General features: G+C 45.8%; 1 protein-coding gene across 1 annotated transcript in view; it reads right to left on the reverse strand.

The window, feature by feature from the left end:
- The window catches only part of LOC147615140 (putative membrane protein At3g27390), a 76613-nt gene that overhangs the window by 49584 nt on the left and 11284 nt on the right, over nucleotides 1-15745 (reverse strand). The window contains exons 4-5 of the mRNA XM_086779127.1: nucleotides 1036-1172; nucleotides 639-927 (exon numbers count right to left, since the gene is read on the reverse strand). Coding sequence (XP_086635253.1) covers nucleotides 639-927; nucleotides 1036-1172 — 426 coding nt within the window. The remainder of the gene's footprint in view (nucleotides 1-638; nucleotides 928-1035; nucleotides 1173-15745) is intronic.

Below are 15745 nucleotides of genomic sequence, written 5' to 3' on the forward strand. Positions count from 1 at the left end.
AGGATTGGGCAGAAGCCGAGGAGGTGAATGGCAAGCAGGAGGAGATGTGTGCAGGGAGGAGGGGAGTGAGGCGGATGGTTGGCCAGAGGAGAGCTGTGCAGAGAGGAGGAGGCCAAGATGAATGGGGGGCAGAATGTGCAGGCGCAGCAAGGGAAGGTGTGCACAATCAGCAGGATGGGGAGCTCCCTTGCCTTGTGCAATCCCAGCTCCTACTGTAACTGCTTGACTGTTAATGTAGAAGGCACAAGTTGATTGATAATGAAGTGGGAAGGGGGAGAGGGAGGGAGGCGTGGGTGGGGGAGCAGGGTTCCTGATTCTAGGCCCATCAGGGCCCTACATAGCTGGTTGGCATGCTGCCCAAACTGGCTGACTACCTGCCCGACTGGCCATCCCTGCTGTCTGCCACCTGTCCAGACCCATGAAGTACCAGAATGCAGCTGCTTAGCAGCACAAAAACCATCCTCCCCAGTCTGGCCTCTTTCCTTGGGCAGACTGTCCCTGACAGAGGCTCCTAATCCTGATTGTATTCAGCAGGAGTATCACACAGCCACAGCAGCACAAAATTGATAAGTATTTCAAACAACGAGTAATTTCAATTTATTACGAATTTATTGCAAGGCAAACTAACCAAGAAGTACCTGGTATACTACAACAGCTCCATACAAGCCAATGAAGATGCTTGAGAACATTGCGCATACGACAGCTACAACCACCACCAAGGGCCATAACAGCACAGCAAGGCCAGCAACCGGTACACATACTGTCTCCAAAAAAGGCCCTTCACGCCCAACAAGATCTTGCAACAGTCTTCTCCATCCTCTAAGTAGCATATATGGGCTTTTGGCAATTGCAACACAAGTGATAAATGGGACATCCAACATCACACCTAGCAATCCCACCAAAGCACAACCTGGTAGGTCCAACACCCTACATCATAGTTGTTGAATATCAATTGAAACTTTGAAAAGACTTGGTCCTTGTTGGTAGGCCAAAAAGTGTGTAATCCATGTTGATTCTACTAAGTAAACAACTCACTTGATCTCATATGGTTGAACATTTTGAGAGGGCTCCTTGCGAAAGTCTTTCAAATAAGAGAAGTACGAGTGATAACAGAAGTCAGTGAAGTCCCGCACCACTGTACAACTTCCTTTGACAGTATCCCATACTCCATCCTGCAAGCATGGCACACAGTAAAAAAGGAGAAGTACTCAATAGAAACCTGAAGTATCTGATACTCAAATGTGTGCTTACAGAAATGATTCAAATCCAATATTCCTCTAAACCAAATAGAGCAGAGTATGCGACCAGGAGCTATAACATTCATAAAAAATCCAAACCTGGACATTCAGATATAGACTTCAGCACTGATCTACATTCACAAGGATTCAATTTTGTCTGCTTCCATTCATAGGGGGGTATTTACAGAAATAAGGTAGGGCTAGGGTTTTCCCACTCAGCCCTAACCCTAACCACCATGATCCCACATTTGTCCACCCAAATGGTACCAAAAGAGATCCAAACACTACCGGAATGAGACCCATTTAAGCCATCTACAACCGTCATCGGTAAAAGACAAAAAAGACAACGGGTTGAATAGGTCTCGACCATGGCAAGCTTACACCTAAAAGTATATGCCAAGTGTCCCACATACAACCACCATGCTAATCCACAAACTCCATCCCGTAATAGTTGCTTACATCACAAACCATATCCTCCAAGCCATAGAAATGATGCTAACACTCTCCACTAAGGGTCTAACCCTCAAGCCCCCTGTTGAACCTGCAAGTTAGGGCTCCAAGACACTCACAGTAGAGCTCAACAGAGTGAGAGGTGGACAACTTGATGATGATTACCAAGTACAATGAGTGGTACAAGGTACAAAGGATAAGTGCAAGGTATTCACATGCACCGGGAAAAGAGGGAAGAAGTGCCCCAGCTAGTCCGAGAGTGTTCACACCACCACTGCCCATGACATAGATCTGTGTACAAACAAACCCCCCTAGAGTGATGCCACGAACATGTACCGAGATCTGGAAAATCAATCCCCAAAAGGCAATAAGCTTAGAGCTTTGCGGAAAGCTTTAAGCTTTTCACAACATGATCTACCACATTGTCACGCGTAGAGACATAACCCAAGTTGATCCCTCCTACGTAGAGCCTCTCCCTGACATAATGATAATGCACCTCAATGTGCTTCATGCAAGCATGAAACATTGGGTTCCTTTCAAACTGCCAATGCATTGTCATGTGCATGAGATGTACATGCTATGGCATCCTGTGGATGCAAGATCAGGTCAGCAGGTTGATCAAAGTGTTACAGATGAGGTTGGCTGCAAGCACAATATTCTGTGAATTTTATGCTAGCCGACAGCAAAGCACAATATTCTCTGAATTTTTTGCTAGCCGATAGCAGTCGGCCAGCATAAATGATTGTCCCAAGTACCTATAAAAGGTTCAGCCATGCATTCATTTAGGCATTCAGGTCTATAGGGGCTGAGTGACGAGTCGGTAGACTAGACTTTTAGGAGTTGCCAAGATTGTACTACCTCTTTGTACATTATGAATATACTGAAAATCTCACTCTTCTTTTGATCTTTTGCTTGCGTTTTGCATCAAGCATATTCCAGGAAGGTGTTTAGGCCCAAAGCTTCCGCATGTGACATGCGCTCTGAGAGTAAGTGTAAATAGGAGTGGAGGACTGTTGTCCAACACTAAGATCTACCAAAAGGCATCTAATCTATACACACTCAATGGTAGCTATAAATGCTACCCTGTACTCAGCCTCATAGCTAGACGTGGCCACTGTCGGCTGTTTCTCGCTAAGCCATGATATGCATGAACCACCAAGAAAGAAATAAAATCTGCTAGTAGACACTCTGGTGTCATAAAATCCTACCCAGCCCGAGTCATTGAAGGCATGCAAATGTGACTCACCCCCCTTGGATAGACAATGCAGTGCTCTGTAAGTAGCGGAAAACCCACTGACAGCCTACCAATGCCTATTACCCAGACAATGCATAAATTGTAAGACCCCATACCGAATGTCTTGCCTCATGTTGCATACGTAGATCAAGCATCCAACAGCCTGCTAATATAGTGTCTAATCAAAATGCTCTCTAAAATCCCAAGTGCTAAGCCTGGCACTTGTAAGTTGTCTCAACTGGTGTAGACAGGTTTACAATCTACTGCACTTGATGAGTGCAGCCACATGGCTCTTTGCACTTGATGAGTGGCTTCTACCGCACTTCTTATTGCTTTACTTTGCTGTGCTTGACCAAGCCACCGAGCTCTGTTGCAACACTCCTCTCTGTGCTCTCGATGGCCACCCATCTTTTACTCTCTAATGTTGTACTTGACGGCAGCCACTTGCTTCTATGTGATGGCACTGGAGGGCCTTGTCCAAGACAATCGATTGCAAGCATGGTGCCAAGAAAAGCCTCCACAAGTGCCACAATTGTGACAATGGGCACAAGTAAATGATAGTTGTAGATAGCTTAAATGGGTCTCATTTAGGTAGTGTTTGGGTCTCTTTTGGTCATAGTTGTGGGAATGTGGGAAACGAAAACAGACTTTTCCATTGGAGGGAAACGAAAAAGGCACGTAAGCAACCACAAGGGGAGGAGGGAGTAAGCACTGGAGGGCCTTGTCCAAGACAATCGATTGCAGGCATGGTGCCACGAAGAGCCTCCAACAGTGCCACAATTGTGTCAATGGGCACAAGTAAATGGCACTTGTAGATGGCTTAAATGGGTCTCATTTAGGTAGTATTTGGGTCTCTTTTGGTCATAGTTGTGGGAATCTGGGAAACGGAAACAGATTTTTCCATTGGAGGGAAACAAAAAAGCCACGTAAGCAACCACACGGGGAGGAGGGAGTAGTCATATAACAATAGATTGAAACAATTAAACTTAGCCACACAAAAAATAGAAAGATTTCAGAGTGTAGACTCTACATTAGGAAATCTAAGACGTAGATTCTACAACGTGACCCTCAAGATTGAACATTTCTTGTTCCTCAAAGTCTTTTGACTCATCATGATTGGTTGGAACATCTTCTTGGGCCTCTGTAGACTCATTTCTGTAGGCTCATTGTCAACGTCCTCTGCCACCTCTCGAACCTCTTGAACTGTACCAAAACATCTTCATCGGACTTGTAAAAGCCAATGTATAAATCCTGGGTATGCTCTTGCTTCATCCTTGTTAGCAAACACAAGTTTGCTTTTTTGATTTCGAAGCCGGTTTATCTTCTTTGTGTGGATGTGGCTAAAGGTGCTCCACAATCACTCCAATGCCGAACAAGAGCAAACTCGGCTCAATATTCAAACGGCCAAGTTTTGGAACTCACGAGAATCAGCTCCTCCCACCAAGATACAACACCAACATGAAACCTGAAATTTAAGAAATATACAATAATAAGCGCTATGTTCATATCTATTATCAAGAGATTTGCAATGTTAATTGTATTATACAATATTCAAGGCCTTAAGATTACATGTCACACTAAGCATTGCTCCATCCAAACATGCCCTCCTTGCCCCGATAGCTTGCAAGTTGATCCTTCACAATTCGACGTTGCTCAAGAGAACTAATCAACCTCTAAAATGTAGAGTTCCAACCCCGAACTACCTGTCTTTCCTTATGTTGAAACTCGGGGTCTAACACATATGCAACATTGTGGACTAGAGAATAGTACTAGTTCCATTTGCCAACAGCAGGTTTCTCCAACTCTTGAAGCCTTGCCTGATCAATCTCAATGGTGCGGATGTTTTCAATCATCCAATACATTGCCTTGTAAATCTTTCCCATGTACGGTACATCTTCATCCACCAAGCGCAGGAGATTTACAATGGCAAGCAAATAAAAAACAGATGCTACACTTCAGCCCAAAAATCATCATGTATGATAGTGCTAAAATAAAGTTGCCCCAATGCTGCCTTTGAAGTAGGCCAAGCTGCCCACTCTGGGATTGCCACCATTTGCTTCAAAGCCGTGTTGGGTGTTGGACTCACACACTCACACACACAAACCTGCACATTAGGGTTAGGTGCAGGGTAGAATAGCTCACACACAGAAATGAGAGAGAGAGGAGAGAGAGAGAGAGAGAGAGAGAGCCAAAAGTGTGGTATCCACAAAATGCAAGTCAACCCTTGCATGTGTGCCACATCCATATAATATAGAAGTACAAAATATTATGTGTTCTTTCACACTTGATGTCCAAGGGGAAAAACCACATGGGAAAAAGTGCCCTTGGTTAATCCCTGTTCACACATAGCACTACCATAAGTGAGCATATGCCTACAAATCCCCCCTGTAGTGGAAGTGTGAACCTGTACAAGGTAGCACATCACTCTCTGTATGAGAGTAAGCCCAAAGCTTTGCGGAAAGCTTCAAACTTTTCTCGAGGTAAAGCCTTTGTGAATAGATCTGCAACATTATCCTGTGTAGGGCAATAAGATAAACTGATCTCCCCTGCATGTAGCCTCTCTCTGACATAGTGATAATGAATCTCTATGTGCTTGGTACGTGCATGAAATACTGGATTTCGTGCCACGGCCATAGCACTCTGGCTATCAGTGAGAATGGTGGTGGGTGTTTGCTGACACTGACGAAGATCAGCCAATAGTCTCCTCAACCATACACAATCTACTGTAGCTGTAAAGACTGCCCTGTACTCAACCTCACAAGTAGATGTAGCAACAGTGGGGTTGCTTTTTACTCAACCAAGATATGCATAAACTGCCAAGAAAAAAACAATTCGTGCCACGGCCATAGCACTCTGGCTATCAGTGAGAATGGTGGTGGGTGTCTGCTGACACTCACGAAGATCAGCCAATAGTCTCCTCAACCATACACAATCTACTGTAGCTGTAAAGACTGCCCTGTACTCAGCCTCACAAGTAGATGTAGCAACAGTGGGGTTGCTTTTTACTCAACCAAGATATGCATAAACTGCCAAGAAAAAAACAATTCCCACTGGTGGATTGCCTGGTATCATAATCACCAGCCCAATCTGAATCACTGTATGTATAAAATTGCAAGCTGCCCCCCTGGGATAGAACAAACCAAGATCCAGGGTACCCTTAAGATAACGAAAAATACGTTTGACTGCTTGCCAATGCTTTGTGCCTGGGCTGTGCATGAATTTGCTCAACAAAGACACTCCAAAAGATATGTCTGGCCTCGTGTTACACAAGTAAATAAGGCATCCCACTACCTGGCTATAAATGCCGGCCTCAAAAGGCTCTCCAATATCATGCATAGTAAGCCGTACACCTGGTTCTACCGGAGTAGAAATGGGCTTACATTCATCCATGTGAAACCTTTTTAGCAAACTTTTTATGTACTTAGTTTACTGCATAACAATGCCATCATCTGTATGCATAAACTGTATGCCAAGATAGTAGTGTAAAGGCCCCAAATCTGACATATCAAATTCAGCTTTCAAATCAGCTTTGAAATCTGAAATTTGTGCTTTGCTTGTACCTGTAATGAGCATGTCATCTACATACAAGATGACTATGAGAATATCGGCATCGGTTTTCTTCACATACAAGCCAATCTGTCTTTTACTGACTCTAGGATCTCCTGGTAAGACTCCGTCACTCAAGTCCTGGTTAACAACAACTGGAAAGGTCTTCCAAACGCTGCCTCATATGGAGTCCTGCCAATAGCTGAAGAAAAAGAGTCATTCAAAACAGCTTGAACTAAAGGCAAAAACGATTCCCACTTACCTTGCTGATCGTGGACATAACACTTCAGCACATCAAAGGCCAACTGGTTGTATATCTCTATCTGGCCATCTGTCTGTGGGTGGAATGCACTGAAAAAATTCAACTTAGTACCAAAATTATCAAACAATGCCCTCCAAAAATGACTGGTAAACTTGGCATCTCGGTCTGACACACTATGGTCCTAGGAATCCCGCCAATCGGGTACCAATGCCAAATGAATAACTGGGCAACATCTTCGGCGGTCACATTGGCCCTGCACGGAATAAGCATAACAAATTTGCTAAACCTAGTTAAGCACTGCGTATTACGCTTACTCGGACTGGGAGGCAGATTTGTGACAAAGTCCATCGAAATGTCCTGGAAAGGACCCTCAGGAATTGGCAAAGGCTGTAACAACCCTATCTTCTTTCCACGAGGAGCTCACACCTTTTGACAAATGTCACAGCGTTGTACATATGTAAACACATCACGCCTCATCTTTGGCCAATAGTATTGCCGTTCTAGTTTCTCCAGAGTCGAATTCATGCCCCTATGACCACCTGTAATGGCGTCATGGGCATCATGGAGAAGAGCTGCCCAGAATGACTTCATGACACATAGTCGGCCTTTGTAGAAAAGCCAACCATCGCGTATCAGAAAATGGCATGGTCCTGTGGCATCCAATGCCTGTTCCCACTGAGTACCGAATTCCTCGGAATCCGTGTACGTGTGCTTTTCATGTCTTCTAGTCTTGTACCAACAAGGTCAAGTCTAGTGGTCTGAACCGTAGATACTTGTCCCTTCCTGCTCAAAGCATCGGCCACTGGATTGGCCTTTCCTGGAGGGTACTCAATCATACCACCGAACTGTTGGAATATCTGACTCCAGCGGTGTTGTCGATCACTCCACTGTGCACTTGGCATCGTCTGAATCCAGCGCAATGCCTGATGGTCAGTGCGAACCTCGAAGTCACGGCCATACAAGAAATGTTTCCAATGTTTCAAGGCCTGTATAACTACTAAGAGTTCACGATCATAGACTGATTAATTCTTTTCGGCGGGCAGTAACTTACGAGACATGTAAGCTACTGGATGACCATTCTGTTGCAATACACCTCCAATTGCGATGTTACTCGCATCGGTGATCACTTGAAATGGTTCGTCCCACGAGGCAAGGGCTAAACAAGGCGCTTCTGACAAAGCCACCTTGAGGTTCTCGAATGCCTCCAACGCTCGTGGAGTCATTCGAATCTTTTGCCTTCTTGTTTTCACTCCCTTTAGCAGATCGGTGAGATCTGCCGAGAGGTCGGAAAACTTGTCAATCTGGGTGGAATATGCGTGGCATATACCACAAATGATCTAATGTCATAAGCTGTCTGTGGTACTTCCCAGTTAACAATCTCGGCCACTTTAGCCGGATCCAATCGAATGCCTTCAGCACTAATTATATATCCCAAGTAATGTACCTGGAACAGATAAAATTCTGACTTCTTTTCATTGACGTAGAGCTCGTTGCTTTCCAGCAACTTAAGGACTTTCTCCACATCAATGTCATGCTGCTCAACTGTAGCTGAAAATATGAGTATGTCGTCCAAAAATATGAACACACACTCTCCAATCAACTCCCAGAAAACACGCATCATCATGCGATTAAATGTAGCCGGGGCGTTCGTCAAACCAAATGGCATGACCACAAATTCATAGTGGGCCCGTTCTGTACGGAAGGCTGTCTTGGGGATGTCCCCCTCTACAATCCGTACCTGGTGGTACCCACTCTTTAAATCCAGTTTGGAGAACACCTTAGCTCCATTCAGCCTCTCGAGAATATAGTCAATTCGAGGCATCGGGAATCTGCTCTTGATAGTCAGCTTGTTGAGTGCACGATAATCGACACACAACCGAGAAGACCCATCTTCCTTCTTGACAAACAAGATCGGTGCTGCAAATGGCGACACACTGGGGCGGATGAAGCCAGCTTGCAACAATTCTTGGAGTTGGCGGTCCAACTCCGATTCCATTGCCTTAGAAAGGCGATACAGAAACTTGCTCGGGGGTTCCGAGCCTGGGAGGAGGTCAATCCTTTGATCCTCCGGTCTGAACGGGGGGAGCTGGGGAGGGAGACTGTCCCGAAGAAAAATCTTCTGGAACTTTTCATGGAGAACCGAGTACTTCTCGGAAACACTGGCCACCGTCTGGGCTCTCTGGATGTAAATCATCGCACACACTGCGCCTTTCCTGACTGCTCGCTTAGCCTGCAAGTGGCTTATGAGCGAAAAGTTTGGAATACCTGGCTCACACTTAATGGTCACCACGGTGTTTGACACATTCCGATCGATCTGGAACGTGTGCTTGTCCCAGTTGACATCAGGAAGAAACTTGTGAAACCACTGGATACCCAAAATTATGTCTACTCCTACAAGAGGGACAACCATAAAGTCACGCACAAACTCTATGCCCTGAATCACTAACTTAGCACCTAGAGCTTCATACTTGACGCTCGTTGTCATACCTGTGCTAAAACCCTCCACCTGTTTGTCCACCGGAGTCAGCTCGAAACGGGCACGCCTAGCGGGCTGTTCCGTGACCACATCCTCCGTACTGCCGCTGTCAAACAAGACAACGACTCTCTGGCCACCTATGTAGCCAAAGGAGTTGAGCAATTCGTTGCACTCATACTCCTGGTCATGGGCCCCCTTCTGCTTATCTTCGAGCTCCCGGCTAATAATTGCTCCAACTGAAGCACCAGGAGGCTTCTTCGGACAATCCTGAGAAGTATGTCCTTTTGTGTGACAAAAGAAACATCTACCCTCCTTCTTGTACTGAGAAAGCTCCTCAGCACTCAACTTGCCACCTGTATTGCCTGCCTCTGCTTTCTGGTCTGGAGTAAGCTTAGACGCATTGTTCGAGTTCTTGGAGCCAGAGGCTCCCGGGCTCTGTCCTGGGGAAGACCCCGTCTGGTTCTGGCTTTTGCCCCCCGAGGTGTTAGTCCTAGGAGAAGCCGGCTGGGAAGTCTTGGGCTTGCCACCATTGTGTTTCATTTCTGCACTCTGCGCAAGCGAGAGTGCGTCCTCAAAGGTAGCTGGCCTAAACATACGCACCTCTCATTGGACTTGCGTGTCCAGGCCATACAAAAACTGCCCTTTCTTGTCCGTATCGGATAAGCCTAATTGCAGACACAAGATCGAAATTTTATTGGCAAACTGAAGGACTCGTTGCGCGTTCTGACGCGCTCCCCTGAACTCCTCTTCGAGTCGCTCAAGGTAGTGGGGCGGTAGAAACCGCTGCTTAAGGTCGCGGACGAATTCGTCCCACCCATAAGCTGCCATACCTGCTCTGGTGTGGGCATGAGCCCACTGAGTCCACCAAGGAATGGCCTCACCTTCCAAGTACCAACTAGCTAAGATCACTTTGTCAGTATCTGTTTTCCTAACTGGGGCAAAGTAAGCTTCAAATTGATGTAACCATGAATAAAGAGTTGTGGGATCGAGTTTACCATTATATTTACTGAAATTCATTTTCTCGGGAAAATGATTCGAGGGCGCCGTCGGTGTCAATCTGGCGTCCAAAGCTCTGAGGTAACGCTCGTGTTCCACGCGTCGCATGGCGTCGTCTTCTCGTTGTCGAATCTCCAATGCACGCATCTGCAACTCAAGCAAGGAGCTTGGCTGCGGCTGTGACCCCACGAGAGGGTCCCTGTGACAAGGATCTGGTATCTGGGATACGGAAGGAGAGGGAGAAGGAGATGGAAAACGCGACGCTGGAGAGCGAGAACGCTCCTCCAGAGCCAAGATCCGCGCCTTCTGCTCATACAACCTGGCTGTCTGGTCTGCGATTGCTCGCATCATCTGCTGGAACATGTCTATGACACTCGAGCCTGGTGCCCTAGCTGGGCTGCCTGGTGCACTCTAGTCCCATGGTTCTGTTTCTCTCTCGTCGCCGAAGCTCGCCATAGCGGGAAAATGCAATTCCTTTCCGGAACGCAATCTGACCATCCACTATCTGTGTGGGAGACTTCCGGAGGCTTCCGGAGGCTAAAAACCAACCGTCCTTCGAGGGACAGGAGTCACTCCGAAAGGGGTAGTCCACTGGTGTCTAAAAACCAACAACACGAGCGAAAAAATTTTCTGGTTTTCTTTGCTGAATCTTTGTCCTTGAAGTAGACACAGATACCACTGTAATATGCGGAAGCTTCGGAGAAGGATCGGTACTTCAAAACTCAGAAATCAGCACTCTTTTCGCGACGGAAATTAACGCACAAACTGAAAGGAGATGTGCAGAAAATAGAGAGAGAAGGGGGAGATGGAGAGGACATAATATTGGGTCCCAATTACCCTCTGTAGGGCCCCCACCACGGATGGTGTATTTGCTTTATTAGAATGATGTAAATCTGAAAACAAATACAGAAAACTTGACCTTTTCTTGGCTGGGAAATCCCTGCCCTTGACCTTCAGAAGTCCACCCCTTTGCTTGGCAATCTCCTTGGCTTGACTGGCCCTTGATTGGCTTGAGCACTTGGTGAAAACTGAGATGGATTATGGCCTCCACTATTTATACTCCTCCTCAGGAGCAGTCGGCCAGCTGAAAAACAGTCAATGTCCCACGACTGGTGAAAATTCAGCAATAAATGCTGAATTAAATCCCAAAAAATACTGCCTTTTTTTCCTAACAAGCTAAAAGTGATGCGCCTGCTTCTAATTGACTGGACACAACTTTTGTCCACAATCCCAGGGCTGGGCAGCCTGTATGGGCTGCCCCATACATGCCCTACAGCCATATAAAGGCTGTAATCTCCTGGAGATTGCCTTATCTGTGCCCTAGGGCTGTCCTACAGCCCCTCCATGGCTGGTGGGTTCAGCCTGGGCCTTCCTGGCCCACATGGGGATGGTTTCACACCATTCCCACGCCCATACTAAGCTCCGGGGTAGCCCTATGGGCTGGCCCCTTGTCCTAAACATAGTCTACTCAGTGATCTGGCATCCGGTACCATACCAGATACACAGAACCATTGACATCATTCTAGAGGGAGACTCACAGCGCGGACTAGCACTGTTTCATGTGCAGGACAGTGCACACCTGACCTCGGACTCATGTGCAGGACAATGCACACCTAACCTCGGACGACTGAGATGGATCCCTGGCTGACTCGTCCCGGACTGGGCTCACATGGGACCAGTTCACCATCCCAGGTCCTACACCTTCTGTACAGAAATGTCTACGTGGCATCCAAGTGCGGGATGCACGTGACATTGTTACTAGGGATTGAGTGGTTTAAGACTCTTGAAGTCCAGATAGATTGGTCTAGTCATATTTTTTCTTTTCAGCATAAGGACACCAAGTATAGTATTTTAGGGGTGATAGTATTCATCCCTCTCAAGGACCTCTTGTAAATACAATTGATTTTGGAAATATAATGGATTCTTCTTTGTATACCGCTTTCCATTGTGTATTGATTCCACTTTCTTCTTTTCTCATCTCTTCCTTGGATGTAAATGAATTAAGTGTGTTTAAAAGCAAAGAATTACAGAAGATACTTGATTCGTTTCAAGACGTATTTCCTAAGGAACTGTCGTCGGGTTTACCACCTGAACGGGCAGTAGATCATCGTATTGACTTGATCCCTGGTGCTCATCCTGTCAGTATTCCACCTTACAGGATGAGCCAAGCCGAGGAAGATGAGTTGGCTAAACAACTCGAAGATTATTTGAGGATGGGCCAGATCCGTCCAAGTAAATCACCTTGGGGTGCACCTGTGTTGCTTAGGAGAAAGAAGGACAATACCTGGAGAATGTGTATAGATTACAAGAGATTGAACAAGCTGACCATTAAGAACCGTTATCCTCTCCCTAGATCAGATGACCTGATTGACCGGTTAGCAGGAGCGAAATATTTCACGAAGATAGATTTACGTACTGGCTATCACCAGATACGTATTCATGAAAGGCATGTCGAAAGAACCGCCTTTCAGACTAGGTATGGCCATTACGAGTTTCTCGTATTACCTTTTGGGTTAACCAATGCTCCAGCCACTTTCCAGCAAATGATGAACGATCTTTTTCGTGAACATTTAGGGAAATTTGTGGTGGTGTTCCTGGATGATATTTTGATATATAGCCGTACTCTTGAGGATCATGTCAGACACCTCACGATTGTCTTATCTATTTTAAGACAGAATCGACTATATGCTAAGTTGAGTAAATGTGAGTTCTTTACCACCGAAATCATTTACTTGGGACACAAGATCACTAGAGATGGATTGAGCATTGACTATGACCGAGTTCAGAAGGTTCTGGACTGGCCTATACCGCAAACAGTGAAACAACTTCGTTCTTTTCTCGGTTTTGTTGTTTTTCTTCGGAAATCTGTACGGGAGTACTCTCAGCTCACACTACCGATGACCGACATATTGAAAGGTCGTGGACGTAAGTCAAATTAGCCTATCACTTGAAATAACGATTTGGATATGGCCTTCAAACTTTTGAAAGATAAAGTCAAGGAAGCACCTTTCTTAGCATTGCCTAATCCTAGTCGACCTTATGTTCTTGAAACTGATGCCAGTGACTATGCTATCGGGGCTGCTTTATTTCAAGATGGTAGACCGGTTGCTTTTGAAAGTAGAAAGCTAGACGACACTCAATCTCGTTGGCCAACCCTTGAGAAGGAGCTTTATGCTGTGATTCATGCTCTCAAGGTTTGGAGACATTATTTATATGGCTCCTAGTTTGTGGTATTGACTGATCATCAGTCAATCAAGTATGTGTGTGATGTGATGCAGATGATTTGAGAGACAGGAAAGCTCGTTGAGCAAAGTTAATGCAAGATTTTGATTTTGAGATCCGTTATCGGAAAGGGTCCATGATCAATATTGCAGATGCGCTTAGTCGAATTCGAGAGGTGAATACTTTGTCGTTCACCGAGATTTCTACTGACTTATTTCGGTCATTGAGAGGGCTTTGCAGGACTGATAGTTATTTTGGTCCATTTTGGCAGAAGATCCAGAACGGGAGCTCATTGATTGACCAAGACTCGATGACTGAGCAGTCTACTATTCAGGCTGCAGGAGACCAGTGGATGATTCGGAATGGTTTACTATTCCGTAATGACAAAATTTGTGTACCACAGATCCCGGACATTAGGTCCAAGATTCTTAAGGTGTCACGACGCCCCTTCTGCTGGACACCCTGAGGTACACAGGACACTATCATTAGTGAAACACACTTTTTATTGGCCAAAGATGAAAGGGTATGTAGAAGATTATGTTCTCAAGTCTCAAATTTGTCAGGCAAATAAAGCTGAACGCTTTAGACAGGCTGGGTCGTTGCATCCTTTGCAAATCCCAAGTAATAAATGGGAAAGTATTTCCATGGATTTTATTACCGGATTGCCAAGAACACATCAAGGCCACGATTCTATTTGGGTTGTGGTAGATCGCTTGACAAAAATGGCTCGATTTTTACAAACCCGGAAGACTATTACAGCTACGCAATTAGCACGGCAATTTATCGAGCAATTGTTTAGACTGTACGGGTTACCGCAGGACATAGTCAGTGATAGGGACTCTAAGTTTACGAGTGATTTTTGGAAACTTGTTTTTGAGAAATTGGAAACAACTTTGAATTTGAGTTCCTCAGATCATCCTCAATCTGATGGCCAGACTGAAAGAGTGAATCAAATTTTGGAGGATATGCTTCGAGCATATGTATCCAAAAGATAGAGTTCATGGGAGGATTATCTTCCTATGTTAGAATTTGCATATAACAGTACTAAGCATACGAGTACAGAGTTTAGTCCTTTCATGCTTATGTATGGTTTTCAACCTAGATCACCTGTTACAGTAGGATTCTCAGGACTTCAGCATGATGCAACAGGTAATTTTTTGCAAGATATGCAAGAAATGTTACAAGTTGCGAAGGAATCTATAAGAAGTGCTCAAGACCGAGACAGGTTTTATTCTAATAGACATCGTTCACCTAGAGAGTTCTCTGAAGGAACGATGGTGTATTTGCGAGTTCCGGAAGATTCCGAGACTTTACAGACAGGTCGATCTCCGAAATTATCCCCTAGATACTGTGGACCATTTCGTGTTACACGACGGATTGGTTCAGTTGCATATGAATTGGATTTGCCTTCTCATGTAAAAGTTCATCCTGTATTTCATGTCAGTAGACTTAAGGAAGTACTGGGTGGAGCAGATCAGTTAGTTACTCCTCAAGAAATTATAGATGTTAAGGACATGACATTTGTTCCGCACGAACCTGAAAAGATTCTTGGATTTCGTGAACGAAGATTGCGTAATACGCTTATCACGGAATATAAGATCAAGTGGAAGGATCGTGTTGAGGAGGACGCTACATGGGAGACATTGACTACTCTTCAGAGAGATTACCCTGGCTTTTTAGTGAGCTCAGGAGTGAGCTCTTAGAGGAAGGGGAGTATGTCATGTGCACAGTGTGTATCTACCGTGTGCTACACACACGCAAGACTAGTTTCGAGGCTTGGGGAAGCTTGGAACTAGGCAGGCTGATTGACGAGCTGAGTTAGGGATATACTAACGGGCGGGCACCCAAGTATGGACGGGCGGGCGCCCAAGTGTGGACGCCCGATGACCGACCAAGAGCCTATAAAAGGGTGGCCAAGGTTAGTTTCGAGGCTTGGGGAAGCTTGGAACTAGGCACGCTGATTGACGAGTTGAGTTAGGGATATACTAACGGGCGGGCACCCAAGTATGGACGGGCGGGCGCCCAAGTGTGGACGCCCGATGACCGGCCAAGAGCCTATAAAAGGGTGGCCAAGGTTAGTTATTGGGATAGAGAGTCTCGCGAGTTTGTGAGAGCTCTATGGTCTTGGAGCCTGGATCTAGTGCAAACGTGCACCTGCTTTACGCAGCCGAGGCCGACAGCAGTCTCGAGGCCCGCGAGGACAGCTTCGTGGCGGTATGGGACGTCGCGAGGAGGAGATTGGTCGGTACGTCATCCTAGTTAGCTCAGCTCGTGGCTCGGTGGGGACAGCCAAGACTGTGGGCTTGCCCACGGCTGTCATG

This window comes from Cibotium barometz, chromosome 40 (assembly GCF_041138505.1).
Source record: "Cibotium barometz isolate CiBa-2024 chromosome 40, ASM4113850v1, whole genome shotgun sequence".
In the NCBI taxonomy this organism is placed as follows: Eukaryota; Viridiplantae; Streptophyta; class Polypodiopsida; order Cyatheales; family Cibotiaceae; genus Cibotium; species Cibotium barometz.